The 24,984-nt window shown below is 46.0% G+C and overlaps 2 protein-coding genes across 2 annotated transcripts in view; one reads left to right on the top strand and one right to left on the bottom strand.

Annotated features, from left to right (window-relative positions):
* Window positions 1-9,279: 9,279 nt before the first annotated feature.
* LOC306752728 (MSL complex subunit 3-like) lies at window positions 9,280-17,250 on the bottom strand (the record flags this gene model as incomplete). Its single annotated transcript, XM_079236522.1, has 14 exons — window positions 9,280-9,525; window positions 12,207-12,291; window positions 12,425-12,524; window positions 12,757-12,866; window positions 13,210-13,299; window positions 13,469-13,704; window positions 13,809-13,967; window positions 14,092-14,249; window positions 14,387-14,515; window positions 14,692-14,789; window positions 14,880-14,974; window positions 15,303-15,398; window positions 15,574-15,656; window positions 17,152-17,250. The coding sequence occupies 14 exons, from the start codon at window positions 17,248-17,250 to the stop codon at window positions 9,426-9,428; spliced, it is 1,638 nt and encodes a 545-aa protein (XP_079092648.1). The 3' UTR covers window positions 9,280-9,425.
* A 2,742-nt stretch (window positions 17,251-19,992) lies between these two features.
* The window catches only part of LOC306752774 (rho GTPase-activating protein 6-like), a gene marked incomplete at both ends in the record, with an annotated part of 50,736 nt that continues 45,744 nt past the window's right edge, over window positions 19,993-24,984 (top strand). Inside the window, one exon of the mRNA XM_079236579.1 lies at window positions 19,993-20,469. Within this exon, the coding sequence (XP_079092705.1) occupies window positions 19,993-20,469 (477 nt within the window). The remainder of the gene's footprint in view (window positions 20,470-24,984) is intronic.

Below are 24,984 nucleotides of genomic sequence, written 5' to 3'. Positions count from 1 at the left end.
ATCCACTTCCTCTGAATCTCTTTAAAAAAAAGAAAAATCCCCAAACTCAATGCTGTGTGTGTGTGTGTGTGTGTGTGTGTGCGTGTGTGTGTGTGTGTGTGTGTGTTTGTGTGTGTTCCTGTTTTTCTTCTTCTTTTTTTTTTTCATTCCTAGCTTGGTGCCAAATGTTCCAGCTTAGCACCGCTGTGCAGCACCGCTGGTGATGGATTTAGCCGGGGCATCTGGGCCAGCGGGGATAAACTCCATTCACTCACACACACACACACACACACACACACACACACACACACACACAGAGGCATAAATGCACAGACACCGGCGCGCACACACACACACACACACACACACACACACACAGATGCATGCATGCATGCAGAGAGTGCCAGTGCAGTGTGAGATTGCAGGGGACAATGTTGGGAAACCCCTCCCCCCACACGGCATCATGCGAGGGATGACGAGATGTGTGATATACAGTGTGTCCGGCACACGCTCGTATACACACACACACACACACACACACACGACCCCGTCCTCGCACACAGCTCGCTCACAGAGCGGTCGGATCAATGCATGAACAGATGTGTGCCAACTTTAGAGCTGCTACTAAGCACAGACATCAGCCGCTGTACTTACAACGGGCATGTGTGCGAGTGCGTTCCTCAGACACAAAGATGTCTGAAGCCACTCTTAAACCCCGGCGCCACACAGCGAGGGAGTGAGTGTGTGTGTGTGTGCAGACATTTCGCGTATACGTGTGTGTTGTGTACGTATGTGACCGGATGGGAATCAATAACTGTGCCATGATTCCCCTCCTGTCAGAGCAGGCAGAGGTCAGCTGTGCCCCTCTGGGCATACATTGGTCAGAGAGAGAGAGAGAGAGAGAGAGAGAGAGAGAGAGATTAACGCGACAACAATGCACACACAATAAGAGAAGGACACAACAGAATCGTGCGGTCGTCCTTGCTGACTCGAGAGGAGATAAACAAGCACTGGTGACAATAAAATCTGATTGTGTGGAGCGAGAAAGAAAATGTATTCACACGCCATCACGTAAACTGCTTTCCCCTTCTCCTTTCTCTCTCAGGGAAGATGGGGTGAACAACAGACCGTAAGAAATTTCCTCTCGGAAAAATCAACTGACTGACTGGTTCATACGAGAGGGTGTGCAGGCCTCTGGCCCCCGCCGATAACAGAGGTAGAGGAGGAGCTGATGGTCTCATTTACATGTGGACGAAGAAGAACTCAAGGGCATCGCTTAGAGAGAGACTTTAGAGAGAGCACGTCGTTCTTTCGACTTGCTGAATTGGGCCTCTGTATATTGGCAGCTTTATTTTTTTTTACTGCCAAACGCTTCACAGCGGCGTGATGATATAATGCAAGCGCCGCACATTCCAGTTCAGTGGAGGCCGGCTCCATTTGGTACTGAGAGGCCACCTGGCACTGACTCCTGGCCAAGTATGGCTATGTATAGCCATAGCCATGTCTACAGGGACGTGACTACGGATTTGCACATGCTCATCTCCTGTGTGTGTCATAAATAAATGAATAATTAAAAAAAGAAAAACGTGTATCTGCGGTTACGACATATTGTGTCAATATTAAATGCCAGATGCTCGTGCAACAGTCTGAAAAACAAATAAATCCTATTTCTTTCCTAATTAAACTCCCCAGTCTAGTCACGACAATTTTAAAGTGGAGTTATTCTTACATATTCACCCTGATTATAAATACACGTGTTGGCTCGCCGCCTCAAAGGTTGGGATTTAGAATGAAAGTGAGTTTACGGTGACTGTGAAGGTGAATGCGAGGTTGTGGCAAAGGTGAACACGTCGGGAACAAGTATGGATTAGGAAATAACAATAAGCTCCTATAACTGCCCCGACGAGAAACATGGAAGTGTGCATGCTGGGTAAAATAGCTTCACCTCCGTCGTGTCCATCTGGAGGCTTTGTAGACTTTATGTAACCGTGTTTGTTTACTGGGAAAAGCAAGCAAAAGAGTCTCCTAAGTAAAGGCAATTTATTTTTTCCATCCAGCTCGGTTTTATGTAATATTATGTTATGTTGAATGTCGTGGTGGGGCAGACGATGGGAGGGTGGTGGGAGAGACTGGGAAGGGAGGCGATAACAAGGGGAGAATGGAGAGATAGAAGGAGGGAGGGAGACCCTGTGATGACTCACTGTGTAAAAAATAAAAAAAAGATGATGGATAATAACCCGTCATCAATCCACATCGTCCGTATCGCTCGCATCTCATTGGCAGCTGGTGGATTGGTTGGGAACAGACGGCTTCGCTCCAGAGCGACCAAAAGCCCCGACTGTTTCATTAAAGAAAGAGAGAGAATAGAGATCCGTCCTCTCTTTAATTACACCCTCTCCTATCAGTGATGATAAACCCTGAATGTACTGACCCCGCTACCGGTACAGAAAAACTGTCGCCTCTAAAAAAAGTGTTCTAATGCGGTCGCTCAATTACCCGTGATCCAACCCCCAGTTTCTTTTTACTGCTTAAAGGTCAACATTTTGTCAAAAAGACTAAATGTGCCATCTGAGGTTGCACCGCTCTAGTTTTTAATGAATCTTGCACGTATTATACTTTTTTTTCTTCATTAGCAAATTGATACAGCATAATTCTCGAGTCTGTATTCCACACACATCCAGCCACGCTCCCAAATCCAACTGGTGGTCCATTGAGGGGCAATTAAAGGTCGGCTGATAACACCGGGGTGATTTAGACATATTGGCACTGGGGTTTTCAAATGCATGCGTTCCTATGTGCTGTTGCTGGGCTGCTTCCAGTCCGTCCGACCAATCAATAAATATATAATTTCCTGCACGAGGCCATACTAGGTTTAACCGCGTTACTGTGATGGTGTAACCGTACACTAATTCGAAAAGATACTCACCGTGAAGCTTCTCTACAGGCTACAGAGCTCGTAAAACAGTGAATGCTCCATCACAATGAAATATGACCAAGTGTGAATGATTTGTCTCAATCTAGGCCGTGTGTCCGTGGGTTTTGGCCCAGCGGCACACCTGAAGCACGACTTTAAAACTCTCTCGAGCGTTATGTCAAAACGACAGAGCTTGGGAAAGTAGAAAAATGCAGTTACTGCGGTGAGATAAGTGGGAGGGCTCGGATCAGAGCGCCTCCACCCGACTGTGAAAATGTCCGTCTCTCCACGCTCTGCGTTAGAAACAACTTCCTTCTGAAACTCTCCAGGCGACGACGCGACCATTTGAGGCCTCGGCGCTGGAATATTGGAGCACGCCAAGATATTTCAATTGCATGTGTGATCTGTGCCGTGCCATCAGGAGGTCAAATTGAGTACCGTAGATATAGCATTTAGAGAAGAAAAAAAACTGAAACAAATGAGTTAAATCATTACATTATATAGACATGGAGGATGAGATGTGAGTAAAGAAGTATATTACTTATCCTAACTCAGAACTCAGTGTGCCATCGGGCTGGATCCTAATCCTCTGGCTGCCAACAGCAAAAGTGGGGCAGCTTTCAACAAAAACAATAACCACAATTGCTGCAAAATTACTTTAAGTTTGGGTCGGTGTGGTAATGAATGAAAAAAAAATAAAAAATTGCAGTTGAAATAACAGAAAGTGGGGGTAGAAAAACCGAAATAAGAAGAAAGAGACTAGATGAAAGGTGTGGATCTGAGGCCGACAGAGTGATGATGGGCTCAAGTAGAAAGTCCTTCAATCCAGTTTGATTCCCCTTTCTGTATAGCTCCCTCTGTGGTATGATTCTCAGAGCTGCCTTTTTTTTTTCTCATCTCACCCTCCCTCGCTTGTTTAGTTCAGAAAAACCACAGGGGCAAACGCAGCGAGTCAATGGAACAGTAACGCAAGCTCTTATATTATATCATCTTCATCATCATTCTCACGTGAGGCGGCCCGTCTCGTTCCAGATGGTCCAATCATCGCTAAGCTTCCCCAAATGCGCCGGCCAATAGGGTTTTAGCGCGCTGACCGCCGTAACCTCTTTAGACTTTTAAATGCGGCAGGAGAACATTAACCGCCGAGTCGGAGATCAGCACAGGGGAGAGGAGAGCGCAAATACGAGAAAGACTCGAGTGGCAGGTCCCCAAAAAGATAGCTTGGCAAAATAATAGATTGGTACAAAGACAAAACACAAAAATGTAAATACCGTGTATACATAAGTTTATATACGTTGCACTACCTTTTCAGTAACACTTTCTATGACCCCTGTAGTGCATTATAAAGATACTTACATACTAGAATGGTAGTAAGTGTTGCAAAACTCTGCATTATAATCATATATAATCTGATTTTATGCATTTTAAATGTGACTATAACTTACTCTAAGTGATCTTTGTTAGCTTTATAGACCTTATGCAACGGAACAATGTTCTGCAAAAAAAAATGGTTTTAGCAAGATTTGCATTCCAATATGTCTTTCTCCACATCTGCCATTTCTATTGAGAAATTCCATTGTAAAGTTGGAAACCCAGCTACTGACGGAGATGGATAAAAAGAGCCAAATGTATTTGTAATCCTGGGAAATATTCCTCAACCAGAGTTTAATCAGTCTGTGTAAAGATAGTGAACACTCCACAGGGGTTAGGGGTGATTTAAAGACACGGAGAGAATGTCAGCCAGTGAGCGTGATCAGACTTTTTTCTCAGGCCTGGTGGGTGAAAGAGAGAAAGAAAGGAAGAAAGAAAGAAAGGGGGAAAAGAAAAGGCTTGATGAACAACACTCAGAGTTCTCCCTCTTGCCAGAGAGCGAGATTCCCCGAAGGGTTCGAGGAGAGGTGATTTATGGTCTCCATCCAAAACTAATGCAAGGGCTTGTTTTATCCGCTCCTCACAGTCTTGCTACTGGGACTCGGACTCCCATTACAGAACCACTGGTGATTAAAACCAGATGACACAGATAATCATCGCCACTGTGGGCCTGAAAGCTAAGTCTCAGTGAGAGCACTTGCATTCATGTGCTATTGGCAGAGATCTTTAATCCGCCTTTTCTCTTCCGCCGTTTTCTAGAGAGGTTATTGTTATTTGTCTGGTTGCTAAATTCTCAACCAGATTGAGGGAGGAGAAGAACAAAGCACGCCACCGTCACTCGAGTCATTAATGCCTTTGATGAGAGTGCCGTCGCAACCTCAAAAACTATGCATATTGATATTGGCGGGTTTAAGGAAAACATATTGATCGCACCTCGTGTTTGTATGAAGGGACTCGACTCATTACTTTGCAGTCTATGGCAGTGTATTACATGACCCAGAAGTGATATTTAAGAGCAGTCAACCCACTGAAAAGACTAAGGATGATGAGTCTTGTTTACGAGGACACTTTTAGACATGCAGCCATCTTTCTGTAATCCAACATGTAGAGACAAGGCATATCTTCACCTTGTCCCTGATTGGATGCACGACTTATTACAATAATGGGCTTACTCATCACTTCCGAGAAAGGACGTCTCCCTCCACAGCACCCGCCTGTTTCGCGCTTCGGAAGAGACCCTGGCTGGAGAGGACTTCTTCGGGTGCTGGTCCTCGAGCGGTTTCCAGCCGCTGGGAGCCGCCGGGGGAGTCGAGGCTTGGTCAGAGCCGAGCGACGTGAGGTCAGTGCTCATGTCAAACGATGTCCAAGCAGAGTCAGAGGAGGCGAAGGAGCTGGTGTCCACATTCTCCTCTCGGAATCTACCTCCTAGGTCCATGGTGCAGGGATGAAAAGCTGACGGAGACTTGGATGAAGGAGATCAAACGATGTCTTGACTTGACGCTCGGAATGGGAAGCAGAAAACACTTCAAAAGTTTGATAATGGAACGGAAAGCTAATATGTCTGCGCACTCTTACTCGCAGAAGGCTTTTCACTCTCGTCTCTTCTGCTTCAAAAGAGTTCTGAAGAGAGCGACGGAGAGACAAAAAGACCAATCGGAGGAGACGACGATGTAGATGCGAGGGCGGGAAAAGAAAACCACTCGAGGGACCCGAAAGAGGAAGCCAGACACGGAGAAACCGATGGAAAGATAGGACACGGCCACGGCGGATGGAGGGGAGGAGAGCGCAAACGAAAGAAGAGGATTCGGGTGAAAGGTGCGGGCAGCAGCACTTACATGGTGATAGCTCGCATCTCATTACGTCCCATTTTCCCACCGCAGCAATCGAATCATGCGGTAAGCGGATCGCGGCCGGGGAAATCGATCGGAGAGACGTGGAGCGGATTGTACCGGCGGCTTCTGTGGCAAACATGATATAGCGGCAGGAAGGAGAGTGCCGTCTTGGGTTGCAGCGATGAGCAGTTTATTACAAGAAGTCTGACCCAGTCCAAATACAATTATGGCTCACCACTAAAGCCTATTAGGAACCTGAAATGGGGAAGCCGGGCTAACCGGCCTCCTGAAGGTACACTCTGGGAATAGACTAAGAGCGTTGTTAACGACGATAACGACGTATAGTGGTACAGATCCAGGCGGGCACCTATGGGTCCACTGCACCAGAAGCTTGGGCAACAAATCAGACAAATTTCCGATTTTTTTTTAAAGAAAGTCGGACTTGACGTCAATATGGTTTGTTCGAGCGACAAAACCATATGGTACGGTTAGTAAAAGACTTGTTTTGGCCGATTGTTAAGTAACTTTACGTTAAATAAATCTACGTTGATTTTTTGTTTGACACATAAATGGAGGCAAAGATTTTAGGAAGTGACGTTCAATTTTTTTTTGCGGGGGGGGATTTAGAGTTAGCCTAGCTTAGCATAAAGACTGTTAGCAGGGAGGAAGAGCTCAAAACCTGCATGGCAGCGCCGCTAAAGCTAATTCATGAACAAGCTAGACCCCATTTGTTTAATGTGTACACAAATGGAAACGAAAAAAATAAAAAATGAGCGGCTTTACAGAGAGCCATGTGCTGGAACTAGTTCATTAACAATAACTTATTTATATCGAGCCATAAAAAAGGTGGTGCTAGGTTTATTTTTTAGCTTCAGGCTAGCTCTATTTCCAAGTCTCCGTGCTACGGTAAACTAATGCACTCCAAAGAAATGATTTTTTTTTCTGATGGATGTCAAAATAGATTCTCCAAGTGGAGAATACAACAGTTCCACTGGTCGATAGAAAGCACTTCATATCTACTAGATATTATTGATGTCATAGCACACCTCCCTGAAGCTCACACTCACTGGCAATGCAGTTTGTTAATTTGTCTCCAGGGAAGAGCACAAAGAGACAAGCAGCTCCGATAAAAAGCATCCAAACTTTTATCTCTGCCAAAGACGCGTCCTCCTCTTCTGAGGACAACGAGCCTGAGAAGACTCCCATCCGTCTTCGGCAGACACGAGTATTGATCAGGTCGAAATTCCAACTTTATCACTTACGCTCACCGGGGGGAACTGAGACAGATCCGTCTTTCCACGTCACCTTTTTCTTTAAAAGAAATAAATGAGATTTGATTTAAAATAGTGTCAAAAGTATTGCATAGTTCATCTAAAAGAGAATTAGTTTCAATACGGTTTGGCCTCAAGTGGATCAAAGCCAAAACGGAGTGCTAACGAGGTCGACGGACTGAAAATGTCATGCAGCGGCATAAAAAACATTTTCATGGGTTTTTGAGTTTTAATTAGCTACAATGCGAGGGTGGGGGGGGGGACAGGACATGAAAGGTCAAGGTAGCTGATAAAACTCCTTCTACAATAAACTTTTAATAGAGTGCTTTGTAAAGCACAAAAGCAGTATAAGATGCAGACATGAGCACACCAAAGAAAATGATGGTGCAATTCTACACTGCCATCGTTGAGTCCATCCTCTGCTCCTCCATCTCCGTCTGGCACGCTGCGGCCACTGCCAAGGACAATTTCTCGGACTATTTCTTCTTTCTTTTATTTCTTCTTACCGGTCACTCCCATGCACACTTCATATTTAAACACTCATGCCACTTAACATACACTTACATTCACTTTCTTATACTTGATTTAATACCCATTGCACTGTTGTCGTCGTTGATTGTCTTGTCTAACGTATGCACCTTCCGCCTAGAAGAATTCCTCGTTTGTGTAAACATTCCTGGCAAATAAACAGATTCCGACAACAACCGTAGTTTAGGCGCACACACACACACACACACGCACACACACACACACGCACGCACGCACATTTATGTATACAGGTGTGTGAAGAAGATGGACGTTTTTATTCAAACAGACATCACTGAGTAAACAAAATAGAAAAGTCGACACATTCCACAGGAAACATACAACCATCGTGTCGCACATTGTAAATGTGTGTTTCACGTCACACATTGTGTAACCAATCCAACAGACGTGAACAGGGCTGATCCAGTTGTGTGCAAAGAAAAATAAATAACATACGGATCAACGGGTATTTACATGTCATGACAGTGGCTTCTGTTGCATTCACAAGTGATTCCTAGCATTTGTTTAAATGGTTATTACAAAAAAAATTTAAATTAAAATTGAAAATGGCATCGGCCGTTACGTTGCTTGGACCCGTTCAAGTGCTTGTTTAATCTTTCTGGTGTATTTTTTGCAAATGCTAATAGCGTCAGGTCTTACAATAAGATTACCATGTTGATAAAGATCCCCTTTATTAAATGACATTGCTATATGCACGAGAAGCAACGTCTTTTTCACCATCCTGTTTGCTGGGACCGTCAGAGGAACAGGCACAAAAAAAACAAAAAGGGACATTTATCAGGCATGCACAGGACAACATGAGAAGCAAAACAAACCAAGAACGAGGAGAATCTCTCAGGGGACACTGGGAGGTGTAATGCTACAGAGAGACGTCCACAGGAAAAACAACATTCCTGATCTTTTTTTAAAGCGTCAGTATTTTAGAATTGCGCCGCAAAAAGCAGCAGAGCGCCTCTGGGACAGAAGGCGCAAGTCCGGAAGGGGAGCACTGGCGACGCCACACAGGAAGAAAAAAAAAAAGACACTACAAAAAGAGGATTAAGCTACAAAAAGAGGAGCCAAGCTACCAAAACCAGCAACCATCCAACAAACTTAAGTTTATCAAGCGGGCAGAACAGGAAGGTTTCCTTCTGTGAACGGTCCTCAATGTTCCAAAACACTGTGGCCAAGGACGAGCGGTAAAGCCAGCCTCTAAAAGCTCTTAAAAAAAAAACATGTAGGCCGGGTAACAAATTGGCAGACGAGGATGAGGAACGAGGGGACGAGGACGCAGCAGAAGCTTCTTGAAGCGAGGGGTGGTGACATGGCAGAGGCAACTTGTCCCACAAGGCTTCATGTTAGGCCAGAGGAGAAGGAAGGTTGGTCCGGGAGAACACAACCCAGACTGTTGTTTATTCCTCTGCACACGGGCCCAGACGGGTCGGTCTAGACAGGCTGAAGGGTAAGGTCAGGGGAGAGGCGAGCAAAGAGAGAGAGAGAGAGAGAGAGAAAACACAACGGCCGGCGTCTCCTTCAATAAATCGGCCTCGGCTGCTTCATGCTGTAGTGGGCCTCGGACGCCGACACGTACGACGACTCGGGGAAAAAGTCCTCGTGGAACTCTGCCAGAAACCTGCAAGAGAGAGAGAGAGAGAGAGAGAGGACGGGGAAAAGGGAAGTCGAAGAAGAGGGAAACCGGATGAGGTGGTTTTGGTTGTCATCGGACACGATTTGCTTACATGAAGCAAAAGAAAAAAAATAGAACAAGGAAAGGGTCTCAACTGTCACGACTGTGTTTTTCCTAGATATCCCTGCTCATTCCACATAAATCCCAGACCCCGTGCCCTCTGCCTGGGTGTATACATGTCAGAGACAAAGCCCCCTCATCCATCCTATACCATCACCCCCAGAGAACCAATCGCTCCGACGGAAAGACGGAGAACACAAGGATGACCGACCAGCAGCCAGCGAGGGAAGAGTAAAAGATCCCCCCCCTCCTCCTCCTCCCATCTAATCAGTAGCGGGGAAAACTAATCCGGAATCTTCTTAGTATCCGCTACTCGGCCAAATCCTCTAAATCTTGCCATCTCATTTTAGCTCCACCGGCCTTCCTAATCTCAATGCAAACAAATTATCCTCATCAGAGGAGAACTTAAGAACGCTTTGACGACGAATAACAAACAAGACGACCTAATGGGTGAATCAAAAAAAAGGTGAGCGAGACTTGGTTTCAATTAATTAAAAGTTTATTCAAACCTATTCTTCTTCTTCAAAAGAAAAAAAAAAGGACTCAATGACATTCATTGAGAAGCATCGGACGGGTTTCAATGCATATTTATTGATCGGATTTTGTTCCATTTTATTTTTGGGGGTTCTTTGGTGCCAGAAACTCAGTCGTGTGCTAATCTTTATTGCTGTTAGATCAGTAATAACACAAGGCAAGCCGCTTTCGGCGTACACATTGTAAATCAGCATAACGTGTGGGAACACACACACACACACACACTTAATCATAATCATTCTTGCGGAGAAAGGGAGAGTGAGAGATCAACTGTGGCCAAATCCCAGAATGCACTGCACTTCAGTCTCTGCCGAACATCAATCAGTTTTTGCCCGCTCTGCACAATCTGCCACGAGGCCGATTTTCAGAGCAAACGGCACACAAAAGGCAATCCGTGTTTTAGTTCCGTGTCCCGTGTCCGGCAGAGAGCCTCCGTGTCGGTGAACATATTAATCGGTTACCGAGAAAGAGAGAAGCGTTTCCTGAATTGAACACTATCAATCCCGTCTTTGCGACTTATGGTTCGTCACAGAGCTGGAGAGGAGATTGAAACTGCAAAAAAGTAATTTACTTTTAAGCACTTCGCTCCTCGTGCAAGTTATTGTCTGTGCCATTTTGCGGAAATAATATTCAGGCGCGAGGAGATGCACCAGTGATTTGCAGTCCAGTGCCACTGGAGTGGATTAAAAGACTTTCTCCTCCAACTACTGATGACACTGCAAAATAGGCTTTCGCCAAGAGGAACCGCTAATGCTGCTGAAAAGAACGAGGTATTGGCGTTGTACTTAGTGTGGAGTGTTGCGGTCCCGTGTTGACAATGCCGCTTCACAGCCCTGCTGTCCCGCCGCGAGGGGAAAGAACTAAATCCGTGAAAATCACACAATGCAGTCAAACGGCGTAATCACACACTGCACACCGCTCTCTTCCCACAAACCGACACGAATGCCAGCTGGAGCTATTTTCAGAGGACCACCCCGTGGTGGTCGTGGCACCGAGTGACCGTTTATTTATTTATTTATATATATATACATGGTCCGGTTGAGCAGTGGAATAGAGGTAATTTTGGCTTCCGCGGCTCCGGTTTGGTGCCCACTCCGGCGGGCCAGTTCAGACGTTGCTCCACAGCACGGCTTGGTGGCCGAAGGCGGTACCGCGGGCGCTTGATTAGAGAATGAGAGGACCTAAATCCCCCAGGTTTGGGACCGGCTGAACTGAAGATCGCTCGGGAGGATTTAAAGATTAGACTCCCGCGCTTGTGTAACGCCCACTCATCTCCCTCCCTCCAACACATGCTCTTTCTCACTCCATCGCTCCCTCCCCGCATGTTCTCGTTTAGTTACTCTTCCTGGCTTTGTTTTTTTTTTTTCGGTGTCATTTCGGTACATTAATAATTTCTTCGTTTGTCCGCCATCTTTTAACATCTTGCTTTTACTACGCTTTTGTGAAGCAGGCAAACCGAACACTACATTATGCGACTGTGAGTGAGGAATTAACCGTTTGTCAAGATTGATCGCTTCCAGGTTCTTTGTGGAATGAGAACTTCTTGCAGCTCAACGCTGGCAGTCACCGTTGAGCTTTAACGCTTAGCTCGGTCAAACCGTGGTTAATGGACCGTGCGGGTTATTACCAAGGAGCATTTTAAGTCAAAGTGCTTCCTATTTTATGTCACGGTAATTGAATGCAGCCCCCCCCCCCCCCACCCCCGTCTTTCACTGATTCATCCTTCATGGAAATGCTGCATGATTTAACACCGTTTCTGTCCACCTGATGGCACGATCCATTTTTCCAAGAGGAGGGTGAGATGTCAATATTATCCCATGAATGTTTCAGTGAAGGGACCGTTATGAACGAGTGACCCAAAGATTGGTACTTCCCCATCTGCACAGCGTAAAGAAGCTTGGAACCTGTGCTTTAAGCTCTTGAACCCATTTTAATTAAACCATCGCTGTCCCTTTCTTGCTTACTAAAGCACTTACCGATGAGACCTCTTTTACGTAAACGGATATATTTAATTTAACACAAGAATCACTAACCTGAGAAAGAGTTCCAAATGCTTGACCAGCGCTCGGAGGTTCCTCTCTGGGATCTGCATTTTTCCTAGGATCTCAGGAAGCTTCACTGGAAGAAAAAGAAGAAAAAGCAAGACGGTGACCACGGGAATATGAAGAAGTTGCACACAAAAATGGACAAGAATGCAATCAAAAAGGAAAATTTGTGAACCAGTGTGAGCTACGTGGTACGAGACACCAACCGAAAAGCCGCAAGAGGTGCTGTGCTCCGTACAGGTAGGAGGGTGGAGGAGGCTGGTCATGCAGAGGGTAGTTATCAGGAGTCAGCTTCCAACTTAGGACCTGGTTGAGAGAGGAAAGGAAAAAGCACATTGAACAGAAACTTTGAGGTTGCAACATATTAGATTTTGGCAATAAAACAGGCCAGACTGAATTCATTATCAAACAGTTGCGTCACCTTCTCTCCCTGCAATGAACGAGGCCATTTATGTAACTATCCAAGTGCCCTTGAGCATGCAATTGTTTCCCATCTAGATAATATATAGTAGGTTCACCACACACACAATTTCATCACCTCATTAAGCTCATTGTTTCTCCGGCTCTCAAGGCCGTAGAAAGGCCCACTTCGCTCTTTGCTTGGCGTCAAGGGCAACGGGGAAGATGAGCCACTGTGCACTGGGGTTTCTGGGTAAAATGGGGAAAGAACAGAGAACCTCACAGACATGTTTTAACGCTGATGAAATATAGCGGACAGATGTATGGGAGCAACGAAAAGCTTTGAGAGCACAAAGTATAGTTCTTTGGGCACTTGGAAGGAGATGAATGTGAGAGGAGAGAAGTAGGACACCACCATCTACTGGGCAAAACGGGTTACTACAAATGACAATATTACATTGAATGTTTTATGCAATGCATTGTATGGACATCATTCTGACTGTGTGCATACTCCAATACTAAGAATAAGGTGTCTAATTTTCAGTGAAGGCAAAAAAATAGAAAAAGTATTATTTGAAGTCGTATTTCTTACTTCTGTCGAGGTTGAGGAAGAACTTGGGCTGGGATGAGGTGTCGACCAAACGGCGCTTGAGTAGCGGGGATGCCGTCGCACTGCCTCCACCTTAATCATTACACACATTGTATCAATACGTGCACAAATAGCTCACACGTGTATACATTGTTACAACATGCTGTACAATTATTTATTTTATTTATTTTTTTAAATCACACATATTACAAATAAAGCAGACAAAAACTGTAGTTTCTAAATAAATAAAAAAAGCAATTACCTCCACTGCTTCCTTCAGCGGGCCGGTCGCCTCCAGATGTGTTCCTGGTGGAGCGCCTGAGTGACTGGGACTGGAATGAGATGCAGTCCATGTCAGGGTGGCGCCGGCGCTTCGGGGTGGGGGCTATGGCGGTGGGCGTGGTGGCGGAGATGTCGCTCAGTGCCGGCTGGCTGTCCGTGGACTGCGGGGTGGGGGGGTTGTGCCCCAACGGGCTGGGGCTGCGCTCCCGTTGGGCGCTTCAGAGACACACGGGAGAGAAAAGGGCTCAACAGTCAAATGCAGGCAGTGGGTTTTCTGGGACAGAAAAACAAAAACTTGATTTGTCGGCGCTCACACTTACTTGCTGGAGCAGGGGGAGCTTTCGTTGACGGCCAGGAAAAGCCTGGAGGAGCTGACCTTCTTGAACTGGGCTTGTTCGCAGGGGTAGAGGAGGATCATGGGTAAAGTGAAGTCAAACGTGATCCTCAGGCCGTCGACCATCTCCTTACACAGCTCCTCACTAAAAAAAACAAAAAAGGAAACTAAAGGATTAGTTGATGTGCATAAGGGTGTACGCTGCCTTGGCCAGACGTAGAAATCAATCCTACCACATTTTGGTAGACAACTGCCGTGCGCAGGCTCACCTCTTTTCTGGAGGGACTGGCTGTGGGCTGGTGCTCTGCGTGGTGTTCTGCTGACGCCGGTACCTCTCGTTGGCCATGAAGGCTTTGTTGATGGCAAAGTGCTTGACGTAGGACTCGAGGATGTGCACGACATTCGTCTGACAGGGAACCATGACCAGCTAGGTGGAAGAAAGACATGGGCGATTATGGAAACGCCTGTGAGCAGGCGTCTCCCATCTCCCTGCGCCTACCGGAAGTACCAGTATGCCGATCTTAACAAAGCGTGGAACACCTGTTTGGCATTGGCTGCATGTACCTTCTTCCTCTTGTTGATGTAAAAGCAGTCATCCTCCAGTTTCTTCTTCAGGGGATCGGGGATGCTGATGTCAACGTGGACGATCTTCTCCTCACATTCCCTTTTGACATTAATGTCGGGCTCAACCCTCTGAAACACACGAGATATGACCCTTCAGTTAATGGTCTGTAGAAACCAAGAGGAATATGCTCCAACATTACGAGGGGAACAAAGGAAATAAACAGATAACAGCATCATGTTACGGCCGAACATGCAAATGTTGGTCTATATATGTCTTTGATGGAAACTGAGCTGATCCACTTCACCATTTTGTTAATATCTTCAGAGAAGGTGCTTTCCCCGCTGTTCGACGAATCAGGGTCAGAGTCGTCACCGTCACTGCTCCCTGAAGACGAAATCAAACCTACAGAGCGAAGAATTCGGAGGGATTAATTTGATTGCTTGTGGGAGGCTGGGAGCAAAAAAACACCAACGGCGGAGGAGGCTTCCTCACATGCGTCATCGCTGTCGTCCTCCTTGGGGAGAGGCTTCAGAGACGATTTAGTACCAGACTGACGACGCCGCCTCTTGGCCCATCCTTTTCTCTTCCTACCGCCAGGAAAGAAAAGAACAAAAAAAACAAACAAAAAAAAACACACAGCCTCCGCGTCAGTCTCGTCTAAAGACAGAGCAAACTAGCAGAAAGGTTGAATCCTAAAGCACGTGGACACGGAACAGACGTCGACATGCAGTGCGCCGGACTTGTGGCTGGATTTACAGGCGTCATGTACAGTATGTTTAAAAGTAGCAAAAAGCCATTCTGTGACGCTACTCAGAGACTTAGGTGATACACATGCAAGAAAATACACTCGGCGGTCAAAACATTTTGATGGCGTTGACCTGCGTGGCTGAATGAATGAACATAAGATGAACTTACATGCGACCTAGAGCTTTGCGTGCCAGTTTATGTTGCAATGTACGGTTTTCCTCAGAGTCCCTTAGGACATGATCCTCTGCAGCCCAACGATCCCAGCTACCCAAACACACACACATTTAGAAAATAAAATCACACAGACCTGCATGGGTTGACAGCAGTGTTTCATATCTATTTCATTACACAAGTTGATGAACATGAGATTTTTGCAATGATAAACACTACAATGAGTATGACATCTTTAAGTGGGGGAGGCGACAGCGGCTCGTCTTACCTTCGGTTCCAACCGTTGAAGTGAATCAGGAACTTTGGGATTCTTCTTCCATGTTCATCTGTAGCAATCAAGACATCAAGGACCTGCGATGCAAACGGACACACAATAAGACACACAACAAGACCACACAATAAGACCGGTCTTGTGCCTTCAGTCCAAACTCAGGTAACGTCAAGGTGTATGTGATTTACTCACTAACCCATGCTATGAGACTGATACTTTCAGATCCAGGTAGTATTTTAGTTTTTACACATTTGTTATGCTACCTGATGTACTTCACAAAGTACGATCTTACATAATACAACATTGGTTCCAAATGATATTCTGAATGGTGGAAAAATGGCTATTCTTTAGCTATAATAACCTTAATAACCTTGTGAAATACGACGTGACTGACTTGCAGTTTAGCTCGCTACTGGAAGGTATTTACTGTTAAGAAATATCCCAAAAAGCTGGCCTTAAATAGAGCAAATGTCCAAATACAATCACACAACACGTAACGCTATCACTCGTTAGCGTGTAACAGGCCAGCTTTAGCACTACAACGACGCTAACAGATTTAACGTAACAATTAACGATAAAACTAAGCATTTCTCATCCTCTTGATGGTTTACGTATCATTTTACATTGCTTAAATACTTAAATAAAACACGCAGAGCTTCTCACACCAATGCAAATCACGGACATGCAGTTCGGGCTACAAAGCGTCGATGTAAACAAACCGTCCGTTAGCGTTAGCTTGCTAGCTAGCCGGTGTGGCGGTTTAAAAAGCGACCGTGTTAGCTGGAGACTTTTAGCCGAATGCGCCTGTTGTTGTAATTACATCAGCTGTTGACAAAAATGGGACGAGAACACATAGCTTAGCTGTCCTCGTGAATACCGGATTGTTTAATGTGTCAAAACAATGTCAAACCCTCTCATATATATGTATTAAACAATACAAATCGCCAGTTAACACGGTCGCTTGTTAAACCGTAACACCGGCTGCGACACTACGGTCTGCATCACACACACACACACACACACAAACAACCCACACACACACACACACACACACACACACACACACACACACACACACACACACACACACACACACACACACACACACACACACACACACACACACACACACACACACTGTCGTGTTGCTCCCACGAAATGAACATGAAATTAGTGAGACAGTAAATGCCACAGTACATTTGTTTATTTTGTGTTTATTTTGGTGACTACTTTGGTGAAATACCACTTAACTATTAATGTCATATAAAATGTACCTATGCCTTGGTAATAACCTAGTTAGTTCTCGGCTGAAACAGGACATCATAGTTGTCTTTATTAACGAGCTTAGTCTCACGCTTTCGAGAAGAAACGTGTAATGAACGAACCCGGAAACCAACGCAACACACTGTTGACGTTGTACCGCGGCACATTGTGCACGAACCTGACAGCTAACGTTATTTCACTGAGGCCTAAGTGGTCTTCACACGAACCGACCCGTTTCTTCCTAAATTAAGCATTCGTTTTTGCCAAAAGTCGAAACACTGAAAAGCTACATTACGAATACAAAGTATTTACCTTAGCGTCATACAACACTTTCGCCTTGGTGGGGTCGGGTTCAAAGCACAGGACTCTTTCTCCTTTGCGAAATGAGAACTTGATTCCGCGCGGATTCATTTGTTCATGGCGACGTGTGGGAGAGGGGGCATCAATCTGGACCCTACACACTCCTTAACCCTTTCGTTGCCAGACGCTTTCCTGCGAGGGGTCTCTCACCAAAACACACTTGGAGGGATGGCGCTATTGCGGGATGAATGCAACATCTACGTGCTGCATTCACTGACTCCTCGTAATTTGCACAATCGAGCCTGTGGGGACGGGACTGGGTCGCGGGAAATGGTTGTGAATGCCTTGATAGAATATAAAACATGTATTTTTGCAGTGCAAAACCAAGCTTGAAGCTAAACGTCACGAATGCCATTTTAATATGTGAATTATCACAATGTCAACATTAGTTGTAATATTCATTTAAAACTAACAAAAACCAATTTTAAGAGTTCATTTACATAGTATTCTCATTACAGTCAACGTGTGAGTGCATTAGGCTAAACTCAGCCAAATAAATACATTAATGAATCTATTTCCATCCACTGTGTAGCATTGTATTGACCTATCCCCGATATTCCACAGAGCCCTGAATGCAGCATGGGAAACGCAATTCAATAAGTCTAACTGTTCTCTCACGGACACCGTACTAGTAGTGTAATTTTAAAGGATGGCCAGCAGATGTCAGTATAAAGGCACAAGAAAAGTAAACATGAAACTAATTGGCCTTCATCCAGTTAGTAAATTAGATTGAATATATGTAGTACTTTTTTTAGCATGCATCACGTTTCCACAACAAAGCAACACATGCCTTGACCATGGGGTAGCCTACGTCTGTGTGTACCATGGGTATGATTTACATCATGAATATATAGGTGTATAAACTATATCGCTCAAAGATCCCAACCCTTTACAGGTCTCATGTATTGCCAAACAAGCAAGTGAAACAAATTTTTACTGTAATTCACCTGTGTTCATCCCAATTATAATCACACATTTTACCATTATCTGTATAAACTCTCACTAAAGCCACCTGCGTCCGTTTAGGGTCAATGACAGGAGAATGATTATAACCTGCGGGCAATGTATTGGACTATTGCAAATGGCCTCAATTACAACTCTGCTGATTTTCAAATTAAACTATATACATTAAACAACCTCGGGGTATCAAACACAGTTTAGAAAATGAATATTTGGTTCTGGTTGAACACAATCATGCACATTTGCAAACAAATTCAATTACTTCTCTAATCGCAGAGTTTAATCGCGTTCAGAAATATGATAAAATCTTTTTTTAATGTCATATAATATGGAGTAACGCTGGAGTTAACAGATCAAATTAGACCAATGCATCGCCGATTTATTGTTTCATATTTCAAATCTATCGCCACAAGTAATTTGATTTCCTTTCGATTTATCCGACCACGTGACCTTCTCATTCATATCTGTATAACAGACTCGGACGATGATCCACAGGAAACCACGTCTCTGCAGATGAATCAAGGCTCATTTCGGCCGCTGATTCATCATCTTCTCAATGATGCACTATATTATTTATTCTTCTTCTACAATATCCCGCTTCTTTGTTTTCACTCAGCCTGTGGCTCCACTCCCCCGCGGACTGTTTTTAGAAGGGTCAAATCTATCTCAGCTGTTATCGGTGTCACGTCACGCTGCGCTGTGTGCGCGCGCGTCATGCGGAGCAGCTTCATAAGCTCCTTTATCAGCCGCGCGGCACCTTCCATCTCAGGGGCTCCATGCTGTCCCTTTTCATTTTGCCCATACTTTCACACACTGGGCCACACATGCTATCTCTTTCTCTCTCTCTCTCTCTCTCTCTCTCTCTCTCTCTCTCTCTCTCTCTCTCTCTCTCTCTCACACACACACACACACACACACACACACACACACACACACACACACACACACACACACACACACCTTAAAGCATCTGTGCGCAGGTGCAAGAAAGACATTGATATGAATCCTATATGGCTCACTTATTGTGAGGCTAATAATAGCACGCAGCAGCTTCACTGTTATAGTCCCAGACGGCGAGGTGGATTAATGGGAGACAAGGATTAATATGCCTATTTTCATCACTGGCTAAATCACGTCTGTCTGTCCGCGACCTTCTGCTCCTCTGATTATCGCGTCTGTCTGCTCTGCTAATTATGAAAATGAGCTTATTAATCATAGAAACGTATCTTACTTTCCTTTTTTTCCATTCCAAAGGCAGCAGGAAACTCAACTGAGTTCCACTTCGAACTTCTGAATGGAATTTTGGCGGATGAGATGAGTGAACGCCCACCGCTGGATCATCTGGAGGGCATTTTACATTCGATCAACAAAGTAAAAGAGGAGCCACGGGGGTCTCGAGCTCCACTGGAGAGTTGACCAAATTAAATCAAAGTCGTTTATAATAAACTATTTGGGCAACGAAATCGGTTTATGACACCCAAAAAATGCAGCATGCAAGAGCTGAGAGTTGTTTGAACCCCCTCCCACACACACACACACACACACACACACACACACACACACACACACACGCACACACACACACACGCACGCACGCGCACACTTTAACTGTGTTCTCACTCCACTCTAGTTTGGGAATGACCAACGTGAGAGGAAAAGAAGACTCGCTCTTTCTCCACTTTACGCAGCGCCTGCAGCCGGATGCAGCGCATTCCAGCTCTCCGCCAGCTCGCGCTCGGACCTTTCCCTTCTGCCTTTTTGATGGGGAAACACTGATCGTGTCTTTTTTGAGGAGGGGGTGGGGGCGTGGGGGGCGCATTGAGATAAGGAGACATGTCTGCCGCTCAAGGACTCCTCAACAGCGTCTTCTCCTGCTCCTCTCCTGCCTCCAAAGCCATAACTAAACGGAGGCTACGCCAAACCCGGAGCCTGGACCCGGCTATCATAAGACACTGTGACACGGGAACCGACGGGACAAGCGGGGCCCCGTTCTCCGGAGCGGACTCAGGTGCGTCCCCGGAGCGCAAACCGACTTTACGCACTAGAATCCCGAAGCTCAAGGTGTCCATCGCGCCGTCCCTCTCCTCTCCCTCCATCCCTCTGGATGTGTCTCCGTCCTCCAACTTCCACTTCGACTATGACATCGTGAAGCGCGCCAAAAGGAATACCGCCGGGGATTTACCGTTTCTGGTGAGGGGCCCCGGGGCCACGCCGTCCGGGAGCACCGGCACGCTGTTCTCCCCGCGGAGGTGGCTCCAGAGGAAAGCGCAGCCGTCCAGCTCTCACGCTTACGTCGTGTGGAAATCTGAGGTAAAGTTTTTCTTCTTTTTTTTAAAAACTTGGATTCCAGCACAGTGCGTGCGTTTCTTCTTCTGTGGTTTTTATTTCAGGGTAAACCACCACCTGTTCCTATTTCTCCAGTAAGTCCCTCATTAGTATGGATCCATATTAAAATGCCGTGTCAGTATTAAAAACAGAATTTATGTCCAACTACGCACCACGCCTCCATATGACAGCTCCTGCAGATAAAGCTCTCAGCAAATTGTGTTTATTTCTGCTGGAGCGAGTCAAGCCCCGCATGCCAGCAGACACATATGCTGAAAATCTCCTTTCAGCAGCCAGACTGCATGTTTATTTCCTCCATTCTTGGACCCAGAAATACATCTTTGTGCATCTGGAATGTCCACCGATGTGTCTCATTTGAGATGCTGGAGCCTCAACTGGATGATTTATGGCTTCTTTTTTTTTGTGTATGAAAAAGAGGGAGTGCTGACCCCTGCACTGACATCTGCACCTGGAAGATGTCCGGTATCAAGCCACAGCTGGAGCACGTTGTCTTGGTCTTGCCCAAGGGCACGTGGGTGATTAACAGGGGGGGAAGGGACACCTGAGTTTGTTTCCCCTGTGCTTTTCTCTCCTCACACCTAAAAGCACAAAGTGGGAAAGCTGAAGAAAATCTCATGGAGAGCTGAGGATTAAATTGTCAACATTGGGCTGCTTGGCCTTTATCTTCAAATCGAGTGTGAATGAGGAGATGAAATCCTTACCAAAACATACTTGGGAGACTTACTTATAGCAGGGGGGCTTTATAGGCTGCATAGTTGGCTCCAGTCCACATGCACTGGTGGGAAGGTTTGATAAGTCCACACCGAGTGCAGCGGCTGCGTGCGCTGGGGTGAGGGACTTGAAGGGACTTGAGGACTCATTTGGGACCGGGACTCGGTTCTCACGGCTGCGAGCGGTCTCAGGGTCAAAGCCCGCGCGGCCCAAGCACCAAACAGCTCTCCTATCACGCCCCTGTTGCAAAGAGCTTTCTTTTCTTCTTCTTTGCAGCACGCACAGATGTGGAGAAGCTCTCACTCGGCAGTTTCCCACCGCTGCAGGCCCTGTTTTCCATGCCCCCCCCCCCCACACACACACAGGATAACATGAGGCCATCAGTTTGGAGCCATTAGTACAATCTGGACCGTGACGTTATTGCACCTCACAGTGCTCGTAAAAAGTACCGAGCCGAGACGTGTAGCAGGTCTGCTGGGGAGGTTTCACGCACGGGTTGGTGTGAAGTCAAATCCTTGACACGGGGCGTGAACTCTGGCTTTGTTTATGTTTTGTTGGCTAAACTGAATGGAGCAGAATTTGATTTAGTTGCAATGCATTCCACATCATATACAAGAGGGTTGTTTTTGTTTCTGATATCTTAAAATTAAGAGATTTGCATGTTGTTGTTTTTTTTCCTGTGTTGTAAAAGATCAGACAGGTTAATCATTAGTGGGGAAAGGAGAGAAACTCTTTCTCAGTTTAAACATGGCCGACCCTGTCTCTCCAGCTGAAGTTGCACGTTGACACTTAACATTCCAGTCAGCTGTCAGATGTAATTGGCAACACCCAAAAATAGTGTGAATCAATTGAATGGAGCCAAACTCCAACATAAACAAATGTCTTTTTTTCAAAATTGGGCTCATTAAAATGGTCCGCTAACTAAATGCTCCTATAGCTTTCTGCTCCATAACCACGTGAGGGTTAAATGTGAAAAGTCCATTTTCATGTGGTCCTCACATAAATGGATGCCCAATCTATTCGGTATGTCATTTTAGTAAACTTTATGGAAATGTAATATGACAACTGTAAAAGTACTCCAGTGGTAATGTGTCCCGAACCGCCAGTATTTCAGCTTTCATTTTAAAATGAGAGCAGCTTTCCAAATAGTTTTTGAGCGACAACCAGAATCGACTCAATTTCACTGAACAAAGTAAAACCTAAATAAAGAACCAGCAATAGACGACGAAAGGTCTGAACTGTATCAACAGGTTTCACATGTAGGTGCAAGGCCATGCATCACAATCTATGTCACTTTAAATGATTTGCATGTGTACCACTGTGTGTGTGTGTGTGTGTGTGTGTGTGTGTGTGTGTGTGTGTGTGTGGCAACCTGTGCAGACGCGTCTCGTGCTATATGCCTTTTTAAGGACAGCGAGGTAGAGGGAGAAAAAGCATGGGAGAGGCATGAGACAAAGCGGAGACGCGTAACGGTTTACACACACACACACACACACACACACGGTCCGACAGTTTTATTGGCCGTGATTGCTTCATAGCTATTTTCTTTTTCCACGGTCTGGTTGTGGATGTTGAAAGAAGAATGAAGCAAAAAAAAAAAAAAAAAGCTTCAGAAAGCCAGAGCAGCCTCGGTGTTATTGCAGCATGCAGGGGCCCGGTGACTTCTTGGGGTTTGGCCCCCCTGGAGTTGGTCCTCTTATCAGCATGTTCTTGCAAAATAGCGTAAAAAACTAAAAAACACGTGAAGCGTACACACACTCGCAGCCTTTTCCCCTCCCCGAGGCCACGCAGACACGGGCCTCGGAGAGGAAGCGGCGGTCGGCTAATTCAATCCCGGGTTGTTTATAGGGCGCCACAATGTTGACATTGTGCCGTCTATTTTTAGAGCCACTCTCCCTAATGCTTTAAAAAAAGGGCCCAAAAGTCTCCAAAGTGACCTCACTGCCATACGGAGACAGAGGAGTTTCGTTTGGCTGCTTTCAGAGCAGCTAACTTTGGTTTTCCTGTAAAGCATGTGGAGTGGTGGAGAGAGAGAGAGAGAGAGAGAATGCATAATTTGACTGTTTATTAACGGGTGTCAGGATGTATATCCTCGTGTGGAACGTTTACAATGACAGTCGCTGACATGTTTTTGCCATTCTTCGAATTCTCCGGATGCCCCCGCGTTGATTTGTGTTCACGCGTCATCGCTGAGCCACGTCAGCGCACTCGGGCCGGTCTGCTGTTTGCTTTCTTAGGATCCCTTAACGTTTGGTACCTTCATGGTGCCCAGAGGATGAACCCACACGCCCTTCCCCCTCTCTAGCGCCACCGCGAGGCCAATCACGAGGGAGAGGGTTCAGGGAACGCTCACCTCAAAGACACTGGACTGCATTCATCTGCACGTCCAGTGCTCTTTCCCCTTAAACGGTAACATTTACTACATCATGCAATGTTACCTGAACGCAACCAAATTGACTGTTGACAGTTTGTTGGCTGTTTGGGAGACAACTCCATGTGTAACATTACCGAGAGCTGTTTTTTGATGGAATCCCCCACACGCCATGTGGAATATCTGATATAAATTACATTTGGGTTACTCCCCTCCTCCCCCACCCCCACCGGCTGCTGGGGGTAACACTCCATTGATCAGAAATCATGCATTCCTATTCCGCCCCCTCGTTTTGTCAAACACTTCAACGTGAACTGCTGGAACAGGTCTGCCATCGGCGGTGCTTTAGGCCAGGAGGCGTTGGCCCGGGCCTCTGAAGTGTTTCCTCCACGTTGAAGCGTTTACGACAACGAGAGTCGCATTGGAACGAGACGCTGCGGCAAAAGCCTCCAATCGGAAACTAGGAGGAGGGGCCTTGGGGAGCTTTTAGGGTGGACTAAAGGTCAACGTGCCTTGGCCGTCAGACGCTCATGGAGGATGGGGATTTGATGCTGTAATGGCGAAAAGAAGAAAGGCCAGTGTCCGCCTCTTTGCTCTGTACCAACCCGGACCCAGTAACGAACTGGGAATAGTCTATTACTAGACGATAGGAAACCGAGAGGCCTGAACTTGTGAACCTAACAGCTATCCATTTTGCCTTTTCCTCCCTGGTTCCCTCCCTACGTGAGGAGGCTGCGTTGGAGGAACAAGACCTTGATGGTTCCACCTCCTTGGAATGCTCACCAATAATTCCAAACTGAAAGAAAACAGATCCACACGCTACCTTGGAGGGTTTCGGCCCAAAGATTTGTAAAGTCTCGCTCATCTAGAGAGAGTTTTTCTTACCAGTACCGCAGAGCGAGCGGAGTAGGATGTCATGGCTCCGTCGCGAGAGCTTTTGTCAAAACACTGCAACCGTGATGAAGTGCAGGTGGACTTTCTTGGCTCACAAGCGGCGCTTGTCGTCTTAAAAGTCACGGTGCGAACTGTCGGGAGGATTTCAAGATCATTTCATCCACGGCGTAAAAGAGACGATCTTAAAAGGTGGATTTCCTCGTGCTGCGTTCACAAACACACCATTGAATCGGACGTTTCTAGTCACGGTATAGATGACCTCTGCAGCATGCTGCATAGTGCAGACCCCCTCCTGGGAGCAGTGGGGTCTGCATGGGGCTGTAGTTGGATTACGGCGCTTATTAAGTTTAACGGGCCTGGTTGTTAACGCGTACGACCGACTTTACAGGCCGGACGGATTTCTGCAGAGCAACACGGACGAGCATTACGCTCGCTCTTTACACGCTTAGTTTGTTCAGAGCACAGAACGGCAGCCATATTGTTGTTGCGTGGCCGACAGGATA

Source organism: Taurulus bubalis, assembly GCF_910589615.1.
Source record: "Taurulus bubalis genome assembly, chromosome: 21".
Classification (NCBI taxonomy): domain Eukaryota; kingdom Metazoa; phylum Chordata; class Actinopteri; order Perciformes; family Cottidae; genus Taurulus; species Taurulus bubalis.
The sequence above is the reverse complement of the archived record's forward strand: the minus strand, read 5'-3'. Positions and strand labels throughout refer to the sequence as shown.